The sequence below is a fragment of the Catharus ustulatus genome, chromosome 6 (genome assembly GCF_009819885.2).
Source record: "Catharus ustulatus isolate bCatUst1 chromosome 6, bCatUst1.pri.v2, whole genome shotgun sequence".
NCBI lineage: Eukaryota > Metazoa > Chordata > Aves > Passeriformes > Turdidae > Catharus > Catharus ustulatus.
This window is the reverse complement of record NC_046226.1, coordinates 48,802,624-48,822,792: the sequence shown is the minus strand read 5'-3', so window position 1 is coordinate 48,822,792 and position 20,169 is coordinate 48,802,624. Positions and strand designations below refer to the sequence as shown.

The 20,169-nt window shown below is 43.5% G+C and overlaps 2 protein-coding genes across 8 annotated transcripts in view; both read left to right on the top strand.

Annotated features, from left to right (window-relative positions):
* The window catches only part of OSBPL5 (oxysterol binding protein like 5), a 174,877-nt gene that overhangs the window by 134,075 nt on the left and 20,633 nt on the right, over positions 1-20,169 (top strand). For all 6 annotated transcript variants that reach the window (XM_033062344.2, XM_033062345.2, XM_033062343.1 and 3 more), the window contains 3 exons: positions 2,057-2,141; positions 14,079-14,250; positions 19,267-19,486. In XM_033062344.2, coding sequence (XP_032918235.1) covers positions 2,057-2,141; positions 14,079-14,250; positions 19,267-19,486 — 477 coding nt within the window. The remainder of the gene's footprint in view (positions 1-2,056; positions 2,142-14,078; positions 14,251-19,266; positions 19,487-20,169) is intronic.
* Positions 4,384-6,676, top strand: LOC116997505 (inositol 1,4,5-trisphosphate receptor-interacting protein-like 1). 2 transcript variants are annotated; one of them, XM_033062349.1, is made up of 2 exons: positions 4,384-5,103; positions 5,152-6,676. In XM_033062349.1, exons 1-2 carry the CDS (start codon positions 4,488-4,490, stop codon positions 6,516-6,518), a joined length of 1,983 nt encoding a protein of 660 aa, XP_032918240.1. In that variant the 5' UTR covers positions 4,384-4,487; the 3' UTR covers positions 6,519-6,676. The 2 variants fall into 2 exon arrangements, with proteins under 2 accessions (XP_032918240.1, XP_032918239.1); XM_033062348.1 differs by having other exon boundaries at positions 4,384-6,676.

The window sequence follows — 20,169 nt, the reverse complement described above, 5'->3', positions numbered from 1 at the left end:
ACAGAACATTTAATCTGCCAATGCTGGTTGTACTTTTATGGCTTTCTCTCTTTTTTTTCTGTTGGAGATGGCCCCCTCCATGCATGACCATGCCTTACTATTGAATATGTTTCCTTGACTGCTTTTTGAGTTAATCAACATGCCTTAAATGACTGTTGAAATCTGTTGTTATCCCTTCCTTCCCATCTCCCCCCCACCTTTTTTTTTTTTTTTTTTTTTTTTAATACTCCTTCTGCATATCTGCACTATTAGGTTGTGGAACTTTTCCTCAAACACAGCAAATATCCACCTCTGCACTAAAAACACAAGCCATGGTGTTATCAATAGTTCTCCAACACCCTGCTCAGCTGCAAGCAAGAGAAAGGAAAAATGCCACAGGGAATGATGCCTGATTGCATTAATGTCACTAGTAATGTCTTAAGCTGCTCTGCTCTGGTTTACAAATCAAATCTCAACTTTGCCAGTCCTGACTATTAAGCCTTTAAACAGTCTTAATTTTATGAACCTCTGGTGGGAGAGGGGAGGGGAAAAAGAAAGTGAATAAGAAGGATCTAAGTTTCTCCTGACAGCAGAGGAACCCCACAGATGTGAAGCCAAAAAGCTTCATGGAGACTGTTGTCTTCTCAAAATTTCATCTTCGTACGCTTAGATACAGTTTGATGCTTTTCTTGCTTTAAATTCTGTCCAAATGTTGGTTTTCTGAATACAACTTAAAAGCAAAAATCCAGCTAAAACCACTATTTAACTGCACTTGTATACAGGAGCAGTTTTCAGCAGTTACAGTTCCATACTTAACAACTGGGAGGGAGAAATCCTTCTTTCAAGGAGTATGGCTGGATACTATAAAGGCCTATATAAGGGAGAAGAGTAATAGTCTGCAAAAATCTGCCTGCAGATTTACAGCATTGTGTGGTGTTCTCTAGGAAGTCAAAGAAATCTGTGTTGGAGCATCCTGGAGAAAATCTCTTACTCGCTCCTGCAGGTGACATAGTGGTCACACGAGTATTGGTGATGTTTTGTGCCCTGTTTTTATTTCTGACATAATGTCTGCACATTTGAAAAAGTATCCGCTTTTGTGTTATTTGTTACAAAGTAAGGAAGAGAAAGAGCTGGAGTAGGCTGGAAGAGAGGAGAAGGGAATTCTATTTATTTCTATCAGGTTATGGCACAAAGTCTATACCATGAAGAGTATGAAGCTGTGTTCACTGTATACAGGAGCTGCTTTTTCTTAGCATCTTCTGGAATTCAGAAGAGGAGGAAGCAGGGAGGAGATCAAGGAGGGAGCCTGTGGTTCTGCTCAAAGTGTCTCATCCAGGATGGACTTTGGACTTTGCTTCCCTGGGTGTCATTTCTGGAGAGTCATGCTGAAAGCATGGTGCCAGGATGCTTGCAAGACACAGTTTTTTGGTTTTTTGTGGTGTTTTTTTTTGTTTGTTTTGTTTTGTACCACAGCTTCTAAGCTAAAGGCAGCATAAAATGAGCAAAGCCTTAAGGGTTCTCTGGATTTAAAGGTGAAGGATTGCAACTCAGTAGAATGTGCTCATGCTGGGGGACCTTTGGACCTTACACACACTCGGGATGGAGTTTCCCCTTTGTTTACTTCCAGGAGAGCTGTTGTTGCCTCTCTGCTGGAGGCACTCATAGCACAAGATGTGGCTCTGCTGCTTTTGTGCTGGCATGTGAAGGGTGTTTCACTGTGAGTGTGTCCGGCTGCAAGCAGACTCCACATGCATCTCATGAGCAGTTCCTTCTGGTGTTGCACAAAGGTTTGACTGATTTTGTCCCAAGTGACAGCAGTAAGATCTTTCTACTCCTGCATATTAGAATAAACATAGCACGTTTTGGGCTGAGCATAGGTTAGACCAAGCCCTGTTTTCACAGGAGCTCATTACTGCCTTGGAGCTGCAGCAGCAATATCATGATTACTAATGAGTCTCTCCAAATTACTCCATCTGCTCCTGCCTTTTTTCCTATCACAAACATGCACACTCTGGGAAGTGCGGAAAGACATTGCAGCTTCCTTGCCTTACATCTTTCTGTCTGTGTGCATTTCCAGGGACCAAAGGGAGAAAATGTCGGTTCGATCACTCAGCCTCTTCCCAGCAGCTACTTGATTTTCAGAGCAGCCTCCGAATCAGATGGTAAGTTTGGGGGTTTGTTTGCTTTCTCCAGATAGCACACTTTTTTAAAATAAAGTGCATAAAGGAAAAAATGGTGGCTCACCTAGCTTGAAATACTGCTCTTAGCAATGGTCAGAATAGGTCAAGCAGACTTCTGGCACATTTCATTGTCCTCAATGAACAGCAGTCTCTCTGGCCATGCGTATGGAAGAAGGACTTAGACTTCCAATTGGGGAAAACCACTAAGCCAGTATAAACTAAAGGGTGGAAGGAGTTAGTCCCAAAACTACTATGAAAGGGCTCTGTGTCCTCAGTTCAGCAGAGACTTCATTGTCTAACCTGCCTACATCTTACTCTAGGAAGGGATCTGTTGGAGGAGAATAGTGTGGTAATGTTGAAGAGCTGTCTGTGGATGTCTTTCAGCCACCTGAATTTTACTGTGAACTATTTGTGCTGTGGTTTGCAGTATAGCAGGCCCAGATGCTGGGGACTCCACATGTAAAATATCGTTCTGGGAATTTGCAGAATTATGGAAGGTAAATTTAGGTCAGTATACAACAGACATGCCAGCTTGCTATGTGAAAATCTCTGTAAATTACTTCAGCAGACATAAAATATCATTGATTTATAAGTAGTTAAGAAGATTAAAACCATGTTTTCATTCCATTTGACCTTCAGACTACTCTAATTTTTATTCATAGCAAATTAACCCAGGCTGTTAATTTTACAGATATTTTTCACCTACTCCAGCAAGGGGGCTCATCTATCCTGTATGCTCCTTTCAGTCTCATCTAGAGTAACTTTAGGGACATAAGGACTTCTTATGGAGAGAAATGGAATTTGTAAGTAGTGTCCTTCTGAATCCGTGATTAGGTTTTACATTTTCCTAAGGGATAGAAATGAGACAATGCAGATGCACCTTTGACATGACACTTAGAATAGGAGGAAATCTTCCTTCATTGCAGACTTCTTTGCTATTTTCCTGCTGAAGTGAAAAGAAGACAGTTCATGGTGAGGGACACCATCTTGACACTGAAACCTGCTCACAGATGTCAGTGTCGTGAAATTATATGAAAATAAGCGGAACTTCTATAGACCCATAGAAACACACCTATTTCCTAAAATACTATGCTTTTGTAGCTTATTTGTGTAAAGGAATACTGAATTCTAATTTTGCTCCAAACATCACCTGCCTAGAAAGAGACAGATTGATGGAGTAATCTCTTATGGGAAAAATAGACTGTAGGGTAGAGCTGCTAAATTAGAGGCATTTCAAACCTTGGTTCTACACACAGACCACTGAGTAGATATACAGAACAATCCCACAGACTTCTTACACAACCAGATTGCTTCAACAGCTGTCTGTCAGTCCAGATTTTATAAAATATGATTTCCTTAGAGACCCAGGAGCTTGTCTTTCCACTAATTTAATTATTAATAATTTAACCATAGAGGCAGCACTAGAAAGAGACCTGTGGCTGAGCTTCTCTCTCTTTTTATGATGTCTGCCAAAGGCCAGTTACGTGGAGTAGAAGAGCTTTAGATTTGTTCTAACTAACCCATAAAGGCTCCCAAGGGAGCCATAGCTCCCAAGAGATCATCACAGGTAAGACTTTTCCAGCTGTGATCTCTCTGTATGGGTTGTCCAAAATGTGGTGAAAAAGCACAAGAGGGACCATATCTGACATGGGAGAATTTTCAGTGTTGAAATGCCTGTGGGAAGTTTTCTGCCCAGTGAATTGTTATGTGCTCTGTGAACTGGTTCCATCTCACAGCAGGAGATTTCCAGGAACAAAACATTTCTGGGTCATGTGAACCAAGTTCAGATTGGAAATGGTTTGGGGGGCTCTGCCTGTTTTATCAAGGGAACCCCTGGGGGTCCATCATGCCCCGTGGGTCTGTGCGTGTCGGGTGTTTGGTTGCCATTATGAGTTCATGAGCTGAGGTAGAGATGGAGGGTGGGGCTGGCCTGGCTGGGACGCACTCTGGCACCTGTGACATCACAGGAGCTGCGTCACAATGGGGGCAGCTATCAACCCACGCAGCAGGTGACCCTGCTCCAGTCCAGCCTCGGCGAGCGGCGAGTGCGCACGCAGACAGGAGGCTGTGCTGAACGCGGGACGAGGGCCACGGCAGAACCGCAAGTACCCAGGGAGCTGCTTCTCACCGGGCATCCAGAGGCCGATCCCTTGTGGAACTGCCTTTGGCAGGGCACGGTGCCGCTGCTGCTGGGGCAGCGGCGCAGCCTGGCAGCTGCCTGGGCCCCTCCTTCCTGCCTTCACATAGATCCCTGGGACTCCTGTCCCCACTTACCCTATCACTACCTCCCTCCCATCTTCACCCAACCCCTACCCAACTGCTGAGGCCATGCTTCGCACTACCTTCCTTCTCTTGCTTGTGCAAGGCCTCCTCCAGTACCCGCAGCAGGCCGGGGATGGGCTGGATGAGGCCGCACGGGAGCGCATGCAGCAGCGCGCTGATTTTCTGAACCAGGAGATGGCTCAGCTGATGCAGGAACTGGAGCAGGACAGCCTGGAGCACAGTGGTGTGGCCTGGGGAGCCCTGCTCGTCTGGCAGTTCTGGGCTGTCACTGGACTCCTTGTCCTTCTCTTGGCGCTGTGGTTTGGACTCCACAAAATCAGATGGGATCCAGACAACAGTGGCCTCAAGGAGAGCTCCAGCAGCAACTTGGAGGAGGAGGAAGAGGAAGGACATAACGTGTTTGCAAAGAGAGAAGCAGGAAATGACAGTGAAAATGTAGAAGAGGACAATAAGGACGGAAATGAAGAAGGCAGCAATGCAGATGCTGAAGAGGACAACAAGGACGGGAATGGAGAAGGCACTAATGCAGATGTTGAAGAGGCCAATAAGGACGGGAATGGAGAAGGCACCAATGCAGATGTTGAAGAGGACAACAAGGACGGGAATGGAGAAGGCACTAATGCAGATGTTGAAGAGGACAACAAGGATGGGAATGGAGAAGGCAGCAATGCAGATGTTGAAGAGGACAATAAAGATGGAAGTGAAGAAGGCTGCATAAAGGATGCAAAGGCTGAAAGCAACATGGGAAATGAAGTGAAAGAAGGCTCTGACGATGCAAAGGAAGAAGTAAACAGGAATGAGAAGGAGGATGAAGTTAATGCTGCTGGTAATAAAGCACAAGAAGGTTCTGATGATGCCAATGAAGAAGTAAACAACAGTGAGAAGGGGGAGAATGCCAATGTTGATGGAAATGAAGAGGGCAAAGACATTGCAAACGAAGAAGATGATGGCCACAATGTCAAAAGGAACCTTGGAAGCCTTTTAGAGGAGCGCCTGCATCTGCCTGCTCTGGACCTGGACAAGGGTTGCTCCATCATAACAGACCTGATGGACAAACTCACAGACATCTTTGGACAAAGCTGGTCCAACAGCTTCTACCCAGTGCCACAAGAAGCCATCGGAGTGGGCAGCGCCTTTGAAGGCTGGAGTCCCCGCGCAGAGGACCTTGTGTACCATGTGCTTGTCCCACTGAGTCCCCCTCCAGGACATGCCTTCCACCTGGAGCTGGACACTGCAGGGGTGCTCCAGAGGAACGGCTGTGTCCATGTAGAGCTGCTGTGCACCTGCACCAGGGAGCAGCTGGGGGAGGACATGCTGTGTTTCCTCCACAGCTCTGAGGAGGAGCTGAGAAGGGACCAGGACCCCAGCCTCCTGGATACCCTCTGCACTGACAGCTATCTGGATGTGGAGAAAACTGTCCACTGGTTCTACCAATTCATGAAAGAAGCCTGGGTGCTGTTGCCTCAATCGCGCCATTGGCGTTTGAGATTGCTGCCCTCCAGCCGCTCCTGTAAATTCCAGCTGAGGAAAGACCAGGAAAGCCTCATGGTTGAGGTCATCTTAGGAGTGAGGCAAGGAGACTCAGATATCTTTGTGGGCAGCCAGCCTGCAGAAGTAGCTATGCCAAGCATAACATGGCTGGAAACCTACGCTGTGGCAGAGGCAAAATTCTTTAGACACATTTCCAGGCAGGCTCCTCATGACAGCTGGCACTGCAAGTGCCTGCAGCTCCTCAGCCGCATCCTGACGGGTGGAGGTTTCTCCAGCTATGCCCTGAAGACAGTGCTGATGCACCTCCTGAACACCATACCCCTGACACAGTGGGGCAGGAAGGATTTCCGGTGGCGCATTCTGAACATTGTGATGTACCTCCGCTGCTCACTGGACGCAAAACAGCTGAACCACTTTGTCCTAGGCAACGAGAGGTTTCCCATGGACATCAGTTTGCCCTCTGACTTGCGCGTGGCTGAATCCCCCAACCTATTCCAGCACCTGGCCAGCAGTCCGGATGCCCACAAGAAGGCCATGCAGGAGTACGGGCACCTGCTACATCAGCTCGAACAAATGCTGTTCTAAGCATTTGAGAGAGATCTTGGTGCGCAGAGCTGTGCTTCTGGGGCCTCATTCACTACATACATAAATACTTTCTAGTTAGTGAATTTACTAGATATGATAGGACCCCCCATTTAGTGAATTTGCTAAATATATTAGGACACTAGTTAATTTACTATAGATATGAGGACCCTCTAGTTAACGAATTCACTTTATATATATTTGGATCTTCTAGTTAGTGAATTTACTAAATATATTAGGACACTTTAGCTAATTTCCTATTGATATTATGACCCTCTAGTTAAGGAATTTGCTATACATATTAGGACCCTCTAGTTAAGGAATTTATTATATATATATTAGAACCCTCTAGGTAATTTACTAAATATATTTGGACCCTCTAGTTAGTGAAGTACTGAATCTTCTTTAGTCATTGTTTCAATAAACTCCACTATTCCATTATCTGCACTGTGCAAGCTCTTTGTGAACTCGACCAGGCCTAGAGTATTTGTAAATTCCACTAGGTGTGAATTTGGGACTGGCTGGGAGTAGGCACTGTTAGTAGCAAGCCTCTTTTAACAAAGGCACACCATTCTCACTCCACATTGCTCCTGCCCGTGGTTTCCCCGGTGCAGCAGCCACTGAAGACCACGGTGGCTACTACAAAGATGATTTTCCCCCTGTGTTCCCCTTGCACTCTCAGGCCATGCTGGCCATTTCACAGGGGCTCTGAAAGTCCCTAGCAGCTCTGGCTGGGCACAAACCAAGCAAGAGACACCGTTGCTGTGCCTCCTTGTGTTCACTGGGGAGACAATGAAGATTCTGCTCATGCCAGACACTCTCCAGGGCTTTGGCACCACAGAAAGTAACTTGTTGGACACGCAGAGCACTATGGTCTGTGTTAAAAGAACTTTAAATAGTGAGCTGGAACACATTTTGATAGCCAGGATGGGTGCCAGGATTCTTGGGAAGCATGCAGAGGCCAGGTAGGTCAAGACAGAGTTACTTTAGGTTTAGTGTGATTTTCCTTGACTTTGCTGCTTCTCACCAGTAGGGTCCTAATGTTAGATGGAAAGCCAATGTGACCAAGGGAAGGAGGAGGAATTGAGGTGCCTCTCAATCGGATATCCTAAATATGTTTGTATAAAGGAACTAGGGCCTTTGGTTCAAGACAAAAAAAAGCTCTTGAATAGCACCAGTAGTGCCCTAGAGCCACCTACACAGGTTTGGATCACCTGCATTATGTGTGGTAGTTTCTGAGTGTGATGTGATGCTCATGAATGCTGAAGCTTTGCGTCCATCCATTTAGCAGTGGACTTCACCAAAAATATTGATACTGAATTGCATCAGAAATATTAGCATGAAAAATTGTGTAATTTTTAGCTGAATGAGAGTATTTGTCTTCACTGCTGAGGTCAGTGAGCTGTGCAAAGTGGCCTTACACTTTGTGTGGAAAGGGCAGGGTGTGAATCCCCAGACAAGAAGGAGGAACAGCTTCCTCCCAAACACATGTCCTGGCAAATGGCCAAACACATGAGTGTCATACTTGGACACGAGTGACTTGGAGGCAGTATTAATGTCAGTAGGTCATGTAAAGCATATGCAGACAAAGACACGAGGAGCAGAAACAGCTACATTTAAAGAATTCTGTATAAACTGCAGGGAATTAAGGCTTGTACTTTGCAGTTCATGTGGTTTGATTTTAAACTCAGAAGTCAGGACTGAAATGGTTTTACACTGTTCCATTGCTTCACGTGGTGTAAAGAGGCATCTCCAAAAGGGTTTGCCCCTGTTTGTTTCATTTCTTTAACACACTGGACAAACCCAGAGGGTGCAAGAGAGACAGGAGATTGAGGTAAAATGAGCTACACCAGCTGAGACAAATGGAACAGGTGGGATTTGGGCCCTTGTGTGTATTTGTGGTGCATTCACATCTGCCCCTGTTTTGCAATAGTGGGTGAGTCTACAGCATCTCTGAGTAGGTGTCCTGGCCATGTTCTTCTTAACACAGTCTCCCATGTTAATAGTGGAAAATGAACAGCAAAGCATTTGGCAAATATAACTAACTCGTGGAGGCCTCTGACTTGCTGGGAAACACTGAGTTGCACATATGTGCTAGATGGACAGTTCAGCCATCCAGGCAACTCTATCATGATCAGCAGCTACATGGCCTACTTTTTCTCTCAGCATTTCAGAATCTCCTTTTGCCCCTCTGCTGTACCATCTGTGACAGGCTTTTGGCAGGATTTAAGATCCTGACTTCTGGACAATCTGCAGAACCACTGCAGCAGATATCACATTCACAGACCAGGGCAGCAGTCTGCTTTTTGATGTGTTTTAAACATCAACCTCTGGAAAGGTCATGTCAGCCTACAGGGCTCAACCTGTACCAGTACAGGGTCTTTCTTTCACATCAGTTTCAAAGAAAACTGCTTTTTCTATACCAGTGACTGTGCCATACATTTCAGATTTATGTCGAGGAGTTACTTGAAATTAATAGGTTAAATCCATCCCAAGCTTCCTGCCAGACCATTCTGGAGCTGCCCCTGAGGTCTAACTGGTGCATCCTAAGCCTTTTAAGTCACCTGCTTTGATCTCACTGTGAGGATCTCCACTTTGCCATGGGCACTGCTGCCACAGGGCATATTCCTACTAATGGAATTCAAAGTGGCAGATTACCAAGGGTTAAAATCTTAACAGTGGAATTGTAAACCACATTTACACTTATTCCTTATGTCTTCCCTCTCCTTCAGGTGTGCTTTGGGTAGCCTCCATTGCCTGATGTGGATGCAGTTGTGTGGAAATCCTGGATGGCCTGGCTTACAGTGTCGTTTCTTTTCTAGGCATCTGGCCCTTCCCCCCAAACTGATGCTCTCATCTGGGCAGGAAATTAGGTTATTGAAATAAGGGTCACGCACAGAAGCAAGGAACCACAAGGATGATTGCAATCTAAAACCAAGTTAACAATGATATACATCTCTGGTTGCTGGCAGCTCTGGAGAAAATAGAATATCTTTTTAGCTTTATGTCTGTGATTCATATTCCTTAGACCTTTCACAGTGGTTTAACATCCAGGTTTTTGGAACATTATTTCATTAAGTTCACTGCATAAATTGCACCTGCAGCTAATTGAGAACTCGCATCCTTGCATCTTGACAGCCAAAGTGCAAGAAATCTTGCAGGCAGGCACCCAAGTGGCACAGCAAAATAAGCAGTCAGCTGAACACAATGACCTTAATGTTCACTGACTGAACCAAATCAGCCTCTTCCTCACGATTCCTGATTTGTGTGCACTTGAGCAAGAATTCATCGTTTCCAGGTGACAGTCTACTTCAGGTTGATTTTTAAAAGAATCTATCTTGTAAGTGTGAGGCATGAGGCCAGAGCTGGAGGACTTTAATAATTCAAGAAGAATAATATTCCCTTAGTGATGCCTCTCTGGAGGAATGTGTGGTTGGTCTGTGTGAGCCTTTTGAAGTCTTAATTGGCAAGAGATTCATCCCAGGTGTTCCGTAGCTACAGGAATACAGTGGAACAGAAGTATAGTCCCAGACTGATATTTCTGTGTGTAATGGTGTGATTCCATCTAGAGCAGATTTTTCTTTCTGGTGAGTGCTGAGAGAACATTGGCTGTGTCCTTTTTGACCAGCTGCTGCAAAATGTGGCAGATAGACTTGGCACATCAGATTATGAGTTGTTCTAGGTGAGTGTAAAGAATTTCAAAACTGAATAGCTTAGTGTTTGCAGTGCTGCCTGGTTTCGTCCTGTGAGATATTTTTGTAATTTTAGATGTCTTCAAAGACTAGGACAGACTAAAGTTTTTCTTTGAACTGAACCTAGGTTAGCAGCATAAGCATTTCTGTTGTTTTGATTTTTTTTTTTCCAAGAGGGAGAAGAAATTATTTTTGTCTCTTGATTTTTGGTAGTTCCTTTTGTCTGTAAAAAAAAAAAAAAGGTTGGTGCAAGCATATGCCTGCGGCTATTTAGCCTTGCAGCCTCCAGGTTTCTTCATGGTGCCAGCAGCATCCTGCTGACTCAGGAAGAGTCCTGCAAGGAGCCATGGTGATTCCTGTTTGCACCTCAAAGTATTTACAGGATAACCAAGGGATCAGAACCAGCCAGCCCAGGTTTAGGGAAAGCAGGTCCTGCTAGACCAACCTGATCTCCTTCTATGACAAGGTGACCTGCTTGGTGGATGAGCACTGGAGCAGGACACCCAGGGAAAGGGCTGAGTTACCATCCCTGCAGGTATTTAAAAGACATGTAGATGTGGCACTTTGGGACATGGTTTAATGGTGGACTTGGCAGTTCTGGGTTTACAGTTGGACTTGATGATCTTAGAGGTATTTTCCAAAGTAAACAATTCTCTGTTTCTATATAATTTGATTTGAGGAGAGCTTAAAAGCTTGTGGGGAGATTCTGCCACAAGCTGACAATATGCTTCTGGGTTTTTCTTTAGGATTTAAACATATGCTCAGTTTAAGCCACAGTTTGTGAAAAATTATAACTAATTGATTGCAGTTTTTTTTACTGCTCCAAACCTCCTAAAAGAATATTAAACCTCCTATAAGAATTTTTCTTTTCTTCCTTCACATGCACCCTTTTGGGCTGCCATTCCTTTCTGAAGGAACCCACATCTCACATTCTTTTCTGATCTAATTACCCTGGATACAAAAAACCCTATTTGAGTCACACACTCAAATTGAGAACATGTGAGAATTGAGGTAGCCATGAAGCCTTCCTGCAGTACTATGACTGTAGGTGGCAGCCTTTAATTATGTGGCTACACTCATTTCTCCCCTTCTGCAGTTCCTGAGGGAGGGAGTAGGCTTGTCAGGTAAGCAATTAAGTAATCCAAATACTAGCATTTTGGTATCATCTTCACAATCCAGAAGAACACAGCTCAATAGAAAGGTCACTCAAATGTAAAAACATTTCATACAGGCCTTTAGCAAGGAAACAGGTTTATCTTGTTTGCAATCCCTGTAATTGAGAGAGTATAATTTTATGGGTTTATGCTGCAATTAAAACACCATTGACTTGCAGAGAATGTAACCTTTTTATTTGCAGAGGTAAGTCTGTATTTTCCATGTGGGTTAGTGACATTTGTTTGTTTGAATCTACAGCACCACCTGATGGCTGAAGGCCCATTTCTGGGCTTGGGGATGCTCTGCATCCCTTTGGTTCAGTTTCTGTTAGAATTCAAAACAAGGGTGTACACTGATGCCATTTCTATTTGCTGCAGGGCACAAGGAATGCTGACTACTGATGCACAGCAAGTTCTTCTAAAGCTTTGTATATCTGCCTGGGACTATTAAAATTAATATTTAATGTTTTGGCGTTTTTTTTAATTTAAGCTCCTTGAATAAGGCTTCAGAAAAGATTCAAGTTTCTCACAACACCTCCCAGGGATTTACCTGAAGAGGTGAAAACCCTAGATATATTGTATAGAAATTTCCTCTGGTGATGTGGTGAGCCCCAAATTTTTCGCCATGCCTGTAAGGTGACATCAGTGGCGGTGAACACCTGTGACAGTGGGGTGGGTGTAAAAGAGCTGCCCATGGGTCATGGCCAGCATGGGCTGCTCTGACTGCATCCTCAGGGAGGGGGATGTCTGAGGGAGCCTTGGGGCCACCCTTGTCTCAGCCATCATAGGATGATGAGTGTACATGAGAGCTGCAGAGCAGAGGAGATGACCTCGGTGCTGCCTCAAAGGGCTTGTGCTGCAAAAAATCAACCTACCTGTCAAAGCACCTGATTTTAACAGCCTAGTTAATACAAAAATATCTTGGCATATGCAGCATTTCCAAATGTCAAATCACACAGTTCTCACTCTGTGGAACTGGAAAAGAAAAGCAAATTTAAAGGCAGGGAGAGTCAAGGCAGGGAGCCTGAGCAGCAGTGTGCTCCCTTGTGTGGCACAGCCTGAAACAGATTTGCATAGTGGTGGGTTTACGGGAGAAGGGATATGTAGGAGGAGGTGGATTTGTGCTCAGTGCAGCCATTAATTCTAATGGGTTATCCATGCAAATCCTAGTGAGAAGGGAATAAATCTCTGCCTGTAAAACCTTAGTGCAAGAATTTGTTAAATACAAAATAGTGCGAAATCAATTCCAACAGCATTCAACCTTTCTAATCTTTTATTAACCATTATTTGTGATGTTATTATTAAATCATAAGCTGATGCTGAAGGAATTTATTGAATAAAATTAGAATAAATGACTGGGGCTCTGCAGTGTTTGTGGCTAAACGTTCAAGTGCAAATCTTCAAAGATTTGAGATATTATTGTACTGGTTGCAGATTTGTATTAAAGCAAGCACTGAAAGCCACTCAAATTTATAAACATTTCTTTATATGCACATTCTCAATTTTTTAAACTCTCATTGATCTTACACAGCCAAATTTTGGGCATGTTGAAGTTGATTGGAATTCTGCCCAGGAGAGCAGCAGGATCCCAGTGAGATTTATGCATGTGCTTGATGGTATGTGATAGAAAAGAATCTAATAGAAAATTTTGCTACCTGGGACCTGGAATGAATGCGGTCCAGGGAAGCCCTGTTTGCAGCACTCGCCATTGCTAGAACAAAGTCCTTTGTTTCCTTCACTGTCTCTCAATCACACTTCTAATTATTGTGAAATGCATTCTGAGAAGTGTAATGAAGAGCTCTGTTTTACAAGCTTGAAATTAGAGGATAACTCCCTTGATACTTCAATGCTCGAATGTTCAGCTAATTTGCAGGTGCCCTGGCCTCATTAATGACTGCACTACAGGAGCAGGCTGTTTTCAGGTGCTTCCAGGAGTACAGCAGCTCCAGCACTGTGGTGGCTGGGTTTTAACACACAGCTTTGTAGCCTTGTATGGATCACTGCAAAAGGAGCCAAGGGTCAACTTGTGTTCCTGTACTTTTCATTTGCTGTCTGTCTGTGGGACCTGTGCAGGCCATAAGGAAATCCAGTGTGGCTGTGCACAGGAGCTGCAGTTTGTCTTGGCTCTGTGCCATGCTTATAATTTATGCAAAATGGACCCTTCAGGTAAAGACTTTTTTTATGGCAAGATAAGAAAAATGATGCTCTGCCCAGATTATTCGATGGACCAGGCAGAGAGAAGGAATGGGTGAAAAAAATTTAATGCAGGAAAAGAGGGAAAATTAACAGCCTGGAAACTTTTAGTCTCAATCACTCTGTCACATATTTTGGGGGAATGTATTATTGCAGACATGAGATGCTGGGTGGTGTGGAAGCACCGTATACTCACACAGATTCCCTGCATCTCGGACTAAATCAGAATGGGATGTGAACAAGCTGTGAGAGATCAGAAGGGGATGTTCTTAGGGAAGAGGGAGCTGGGGTGAGTTTCCCACTGTATGACCCTTGCAGATTTATTATTCATGCAGCCACTAAAACACACCATTCCTGGCCAGATAACACTAGCGATTATATACATGAAAAATATATTCTACACAGTGACTTCCTGAATTGTAATGATAATGAGCTTTACTCCCAGGCAAGAAGCTTTTGAGAAGCAATGCATCAATGGTGTTATGTACTCTGCTATGCTTAAATAATTCCTTTTGTTTTCACAGGCCGATGCTGGCTGGATGCTTTGGAACTCGCCCTGCGTTGCTCCAGCCTCTTCCGGCTCGGTGCCTCCAAGCAGGGGAAGGATGGAGAAGTGAACTGTTCGAGTGATTCTGCACATGCAGGGCTCAACCACCTCTTGCACAGCAGTGCTATGTCAGACCAGGAGTTCTTCCAGTAAGATGGGGGTGTTACTCTTTAATGCACAGAGGTGTCATGTGCCTCAAACTTCAGCGTAATCTAGGCAGAGGAAACCTGTTTAAAAACCAGCCTGTGTGTTCTACTGCTTCATCCCTCACTAATATATGGGTTTGGTGTTGCCACCTGTGTTGAACACACAGGCTGGGGAAAATCTCAGCTGTGTTTGTTTGTGCATGCACAACTTTCTTCTGTCCCCTGCTTGGGCCAAAACGGTGTCTGGGGATGCCAGCAGGAAAAAATGGTTTGCCTGAGTAAAGATTGCAGAATCTAGCTGCTGCAGTTACACAGACACAGTCACTAACAATGTCTGTGTGTTGCTAGCACATATGGCTCTGGGTCTGATCTATTTTTTAATAATGTGTACTCTTCCCTAGTAATACTGTGTCATAGTCAGCAGAGTGCACACACTGCATCCTTAGTTTTATAATTGCTTTCTCTCTCTACAGGGGTTTTGAGGGGTGTCCAATTTCTTCCTCCATGAATCAGATAAATTTTTACATAAGGGGAAAAGAGTCCCCACAGCCTCCTTTCTATTCATATTCCTGGTATTACTGCAGCATTTTGGAACATCAAAGCTCTCTACACAGTAAAAAGCCCTAGGCCTTTCTGTTACTTATAGCTGAATAAGCAACTTCAAAAATCCTCCTGGTATAGACATTTGTCCTTTGGAGGGAGAACTGGGGGAGGTAGTGTCTATTTCTAGTTCTGCTGCTTGGAATGTGACTTTTAGAGCTCACAGCAATGCACCATCAGTTATGCAGTTTCTAGGGTAGCAATTCTTGCAGTCTGCAAAGGTGATGCCTCGCAGAGCAGGAACTCACCTTTAAGAGGTTTTCTTGCTCTCTGTTATAACAACAGCAGGGGTCTGAGTCCTCTTCAGAGTGTGAAGGTATCTCTGACCCCATGGGACAAAAGGGATGGCAGCATTTCAGTCTGCCCTTTGCCCTGATAGGTTCTGGTAATCCCAGCATGTGTTCTCCAGTCCTGCTGTTCGGGTTTTTATCTAGAGTTTGAAGAAGAGCTTTACTGAAAAGCAGGAGGAGAATAAAAGGAAATCTAATACCTTACCACATCATGTGCCCTAGTACATGTGCTCATGGGCTTCTTTCATAATACTTTCCTTATGCCTGGGAGTCTCTGTGCTCACTGTGATAATGAATTCAAGAATGCAGTGGACTTGTTTTTTGGCTGATGGATGTGTGTACAGAAATACACATAATATTAAAATGGAGCCTGTGGCACTGAGAACCTTCAGGCAAACCCATGGCTACTGTAAGCTGATGCAGAAGTTAGGGTTAAAACTGTAGTGAAGTATTTCTTCAGAATATGGTATGTGAGTGATGCTTAAGTGATGCCTGTATATCACCTCTCAGTTGTCCAGCATTAAAAGCCCCCTTGAAATATGGGACTCGGCAGTAGTAGCACACATGGCAGAGTTTTCAGCAGGACAGAGTACCCATAATTGCAATCAGATATTTCTTACAGGCTCAAATTTTAGCTGAGTCTGGTTCAAGCTGGGCATTCAGCATCTGGTCATCTGGACAGTCCACTCTCCTTTCTGAGTCCTACCACTGCAGGGAATGTGGACTCAAACTCCCCAGTGCCTAAAGCCCAGGGGAGCTTGAGGGTTGCAGGACAGGAGGATGACTTGCTGTCATCCTTGAAGGAAAGAAGAACATTTTAAATAAGGGAGAATGCAAAACCCAAACTGTGCAAGTGCTGAGCAAAGTGTTTTTGGTTTGCCAGTGACAGTGGCTTCCTCACAGGGATTCAATCATTCTAATTAAATGCTTTCCCTACAGGGAATCTTACCAATTAAATTGGCATGCAGTTGTTAGGGGGCCAGTTAATTACATTTAACTCTATCTTCAAATTAGCCAAACTACTCTGTCAAGAACAGAAAAAGAAAGATGATGGATATTATAGGGAGAACAAAACCCCCTTGGGAGCTGGCAAAGACAGATTTTCTGTTGAGCCAAAGTTGCATTTGACTGTTGGCTGCTTTGCTCCTTTCCTGCTGGGAAACAAATCAAGATTATACAGTGATTTCAAAATCCATGTCTTTAATAGCATATAAAAATGGGAGAGAGAATTGTGTGAATGAATCAAAGGCTTAAGTACTGTGCAAATCGGTGATTTTAGACAAGACAGTTATAGGGCACCAGGCACTCTTCTTTTTAATAGGAAGTTCTATTTCTTGTGGCTTCCATGTCTTATCTCCAGCAGCCCCAGGAATCTGGCTGGTTACTTGTTTGCAAGAACCAAAGTTTTTTTCTTTGCTTTGTGTAGAAGAGCAGTATCAGACCCAAAGAAGTCCTGCTCACCAACTGATGTTTCCAGGAATGCCACTTAGGGAATAAAGCACTGCTGTAAGAGAACTCTACAGTGCTGAAACAGTAAATTAGTCATGAAAAATGCCAGCTTACCCATGTTTGTAGTGGAAATCCAGTGTTGACTTTTAGCATAGTTATTTCCCCCCAGCTTTTGGAGTCTGGTCCAAATCTCATTGGAAGCCCCTGGGAAGTCTTCACATTGATTGGTCAGCCAAGCTCATGGCATGGCTTTTGTTTTTAGCATATCACACATATTCAGTGGAGATTCTCTTTGGAGGAAGAGTCTGGCTGCAGTTCATCACCTAATATTTGATCCTGAAGGTTCCCCAGAGTGGTTCCATGGCTCAGGATTTATTAAGTCTTGCCTTGTTTGTAGTGGTGGGTTATCAGTGCACAGCTGAGTAGAATTTCATAGGAATCTGATTTCCCTCTTGGACGAAATCTGAAATCCTTAAAAAATACTGGGGCGGATGGTAGTTGTGGTAGTGAGAGAAAACTAAGAAAAGTCATTTACTCCATTAAACTTCAAACATTTCCCAGATGTGAGGCAGGTGACATTGGAAAACTTGCTCTTCTTACAAGTGTGAAATACAAACAAGTGCTACTTCTCAACTATGAACTAAAAGCCTTATCATGAACTGTTCTTTCAAGTATTTTTTTCCCCATGGAGAAGATTTTCACTAGGTAAAGGGAGCAAAGCAACCACGATACTCACGTGTTTATCTGATCTCTGAAAAATTAAGAAATAAATTAGGTATTTAAATGATCAAAACCTAATATTTTCATGGACATTCTGTCCAGGAAACAACTGTGCTGAGAAATTGTGGGATAATCTCTCCAGACAGCTCTCTCCTCATCATCTTTTTTCTGCTTTATTATTTTAAATTCATGTGTGTGTAATCTGTGCCTTCAGTGTATTTGTATTTGATTATCAGTGATTACATTTGCTGCTTGCTGGCTAAAAAAGCCAACTAACATCCTGGCACTACAGCAATGAAGAGACATAATGTCTGACAGCAAATTAGTGCTGGTCATTGACTCTGATTTATGATCTTAGTTTTATTGTACAAGGAAAACTGTCAATTCAAAAAACTTGTGGTTTGTCTATATAAACACAGTATATGTACATATATATGCAGAGATATATATTTACAAATGGAATTAAAAGAAAGATTTTCTAAAGGCACAAAAAGCTGTAGATGACACTTACAAAAGAATTCTAGAAACTAGGCTCTGTCAGAAACTGAGCTGTGGCTGTCACAGTGTGGCTTGCTGGGCAAGTTAAAAATGATGAGCTTATTTCAGTGCACAGTTGAAAAGCTGATGCCAATTCTGTGTTCTGATTCTTCTGTTGCTTTTTTTCCAATTTTATCTGGCTTTACCTAACAATGCCTAATTATCTTTTAAAAATAGAAATAAGAAGGGGGTGAGAACTTTCAGCATTCATTCTTCGTAAAACTTGAAACATGGCCTGAGAAAATGCCCATCATAGAGCAGCTTGACGCTTGACAGAACATTCCCATGTACTGAGAAATCTTGGAGAGGAAGACACAGTACAGGAAGTTACAAAACTTTTCAAGATCCAGGGCCTGTTTAGAGCCTCTGAAACTCTTTATATAGCTGGAAATAGGTTTTTTTAATTGCTCTATCCAAGAGCAATTTTCCAGTTAAAAAATTTTCAGAGGAAGAACAAGCTGAGAAGCTCAGCAAATGGGAGTTAGGCCAGGCCATGGAAGAGGTAACATGTCTGCAGACATGTCTGAATAAGGAAAACTGTTTCCCATGATAGATACCACTTGAAAGAAGTGCATTCAGTGAATACTTTTCAGCACCTGACCTCTGGCCTGTGTAATCATGATAGCCATCTGTCCTAAGAACTACATCTGCTTTTTCAAATGGAGATGCTATAGGTTACTTGAGAGAGGATTTTTGGCATTCTCTAAAGTCTGGATCACTGAGCATGAAGTTTGTTACACCCTCCATGCTTTCCCTTAGATGCTGTTATAATTTGGGAATTCTTCTCACATGCAACTCCATGCTTTCAACTCTATTCTTCCACACATCATGATCTGGGGGAAGCACATTCCTCAGATTAGCCTGGTGGGTGAGGCAGAGGTAAGTGTGTGAGGGAAAATACTTGCTTCCATTGGTTTTTAAATTTGTCTTTTCTAGTGTAGGGCTGACTTAGGACTGCCCTCTGTTGAAATAAAATAGCAATAGCACTGAAAAGAAAATGTGTCCCATAATGTCATATTTTTCATATGTGCTGAATCCACTGATTGGCTCCTGTAAAGGGAAAAATCTCTCCTGATGGGTACTTTGGTTCTCTAATCAGCAGTGTAGAGTTGTTGGAGTGCACTTGCTCTGTATCCCTCTGGTCTGTGGGTTCCCATCCAGAGCCAGCAGCAGGGCTGCCTAAGGGTGGGTAAATGAAGTTGGCACATTTTGAAAAGTGCAGTTTGAAGGGGAAAATTTTGATGGAAAATATGTCACTCTTTCTGTGATAAAACCCTTGTTATTCAGGAAATCAATGTCTGAGACCGTCCTGGTCTGCACATCCTGTTCTGAGTCCTGGGTGTGTTTTTACTGTTTTTAAAAAGCCTTAAGCAATGTGGCTTTGTAAATCAAACTGAAGCAAGTAATGAACTGTGTGTTGCAGGTTGAATGAATCAACCCTGGAGAACAACCACCATTTGGAAAATGATGCTTTTTCGGACAAGTCAGAGAGAGACAACGTAGAGGAGTCCGAGAATGAAGCCCATGAGAACAGCCGGAAGACAAATGAAAGCGAGAGTGATCAGTCAGAAATACAGGGAGAGGTCTCTCCAGGAAGGAAGGGCACCACTTATATTGAACAAGTGTACGAAGAATTTGGAGAGGTAAGAAAACCTGATTGCTGCCTGTTCCTGTTAAAACATATCTGTTCATAGTATTTATCACTCACCCATTTAGCTGTATGGCAGGTAACAGCCAACTTTATGAGTTCCTGTGTTTTACAGATAAAGCAAAGCACAATTTTCTGCTAAATTACATGGTGTTATGTGCTTTAATAATTCTGCATTATGAGCAGCAGCTCTGCTACTGTGTGCTTTGGTGTGTTTCTAGCATCAGTGGTTGCTTTAATCAGTTATTGCATTACAGATCTGCACAGCATTGGCACATTTGTGGAGCCAGCAGGAGGGGAGATTATTATCCTGGACATGTGTCCTGGCCAATTAGGGTACTCAGTCCTTGTGTGATACAAAATATGACACTTCCCTTTTTTTATTATGCATGGAAGATCCTTTTTTTTAGAGTCTGAATAGAGCATTTGAGCTACTTGATTGCTAAGTACCAGTTGCTTATCTGAAAGCCATTTCTCATGACATTTAACAGCAGGGGGATGCACTTCTGTTCCACATAAGAGCCTTGCTAACTGGATGTCACTGTGACACCTCTGAGGAAGGCAGTGGTAGAGAGCTGGGGCAGCCAAGTGTGCTGTGTGAGAATCAGTCTGAGCAGGCAGCAAGGAGTTCAGCTCTGAGCACTTGCTTGCCTACTGCTTTGAACAAGGAAGCTGATG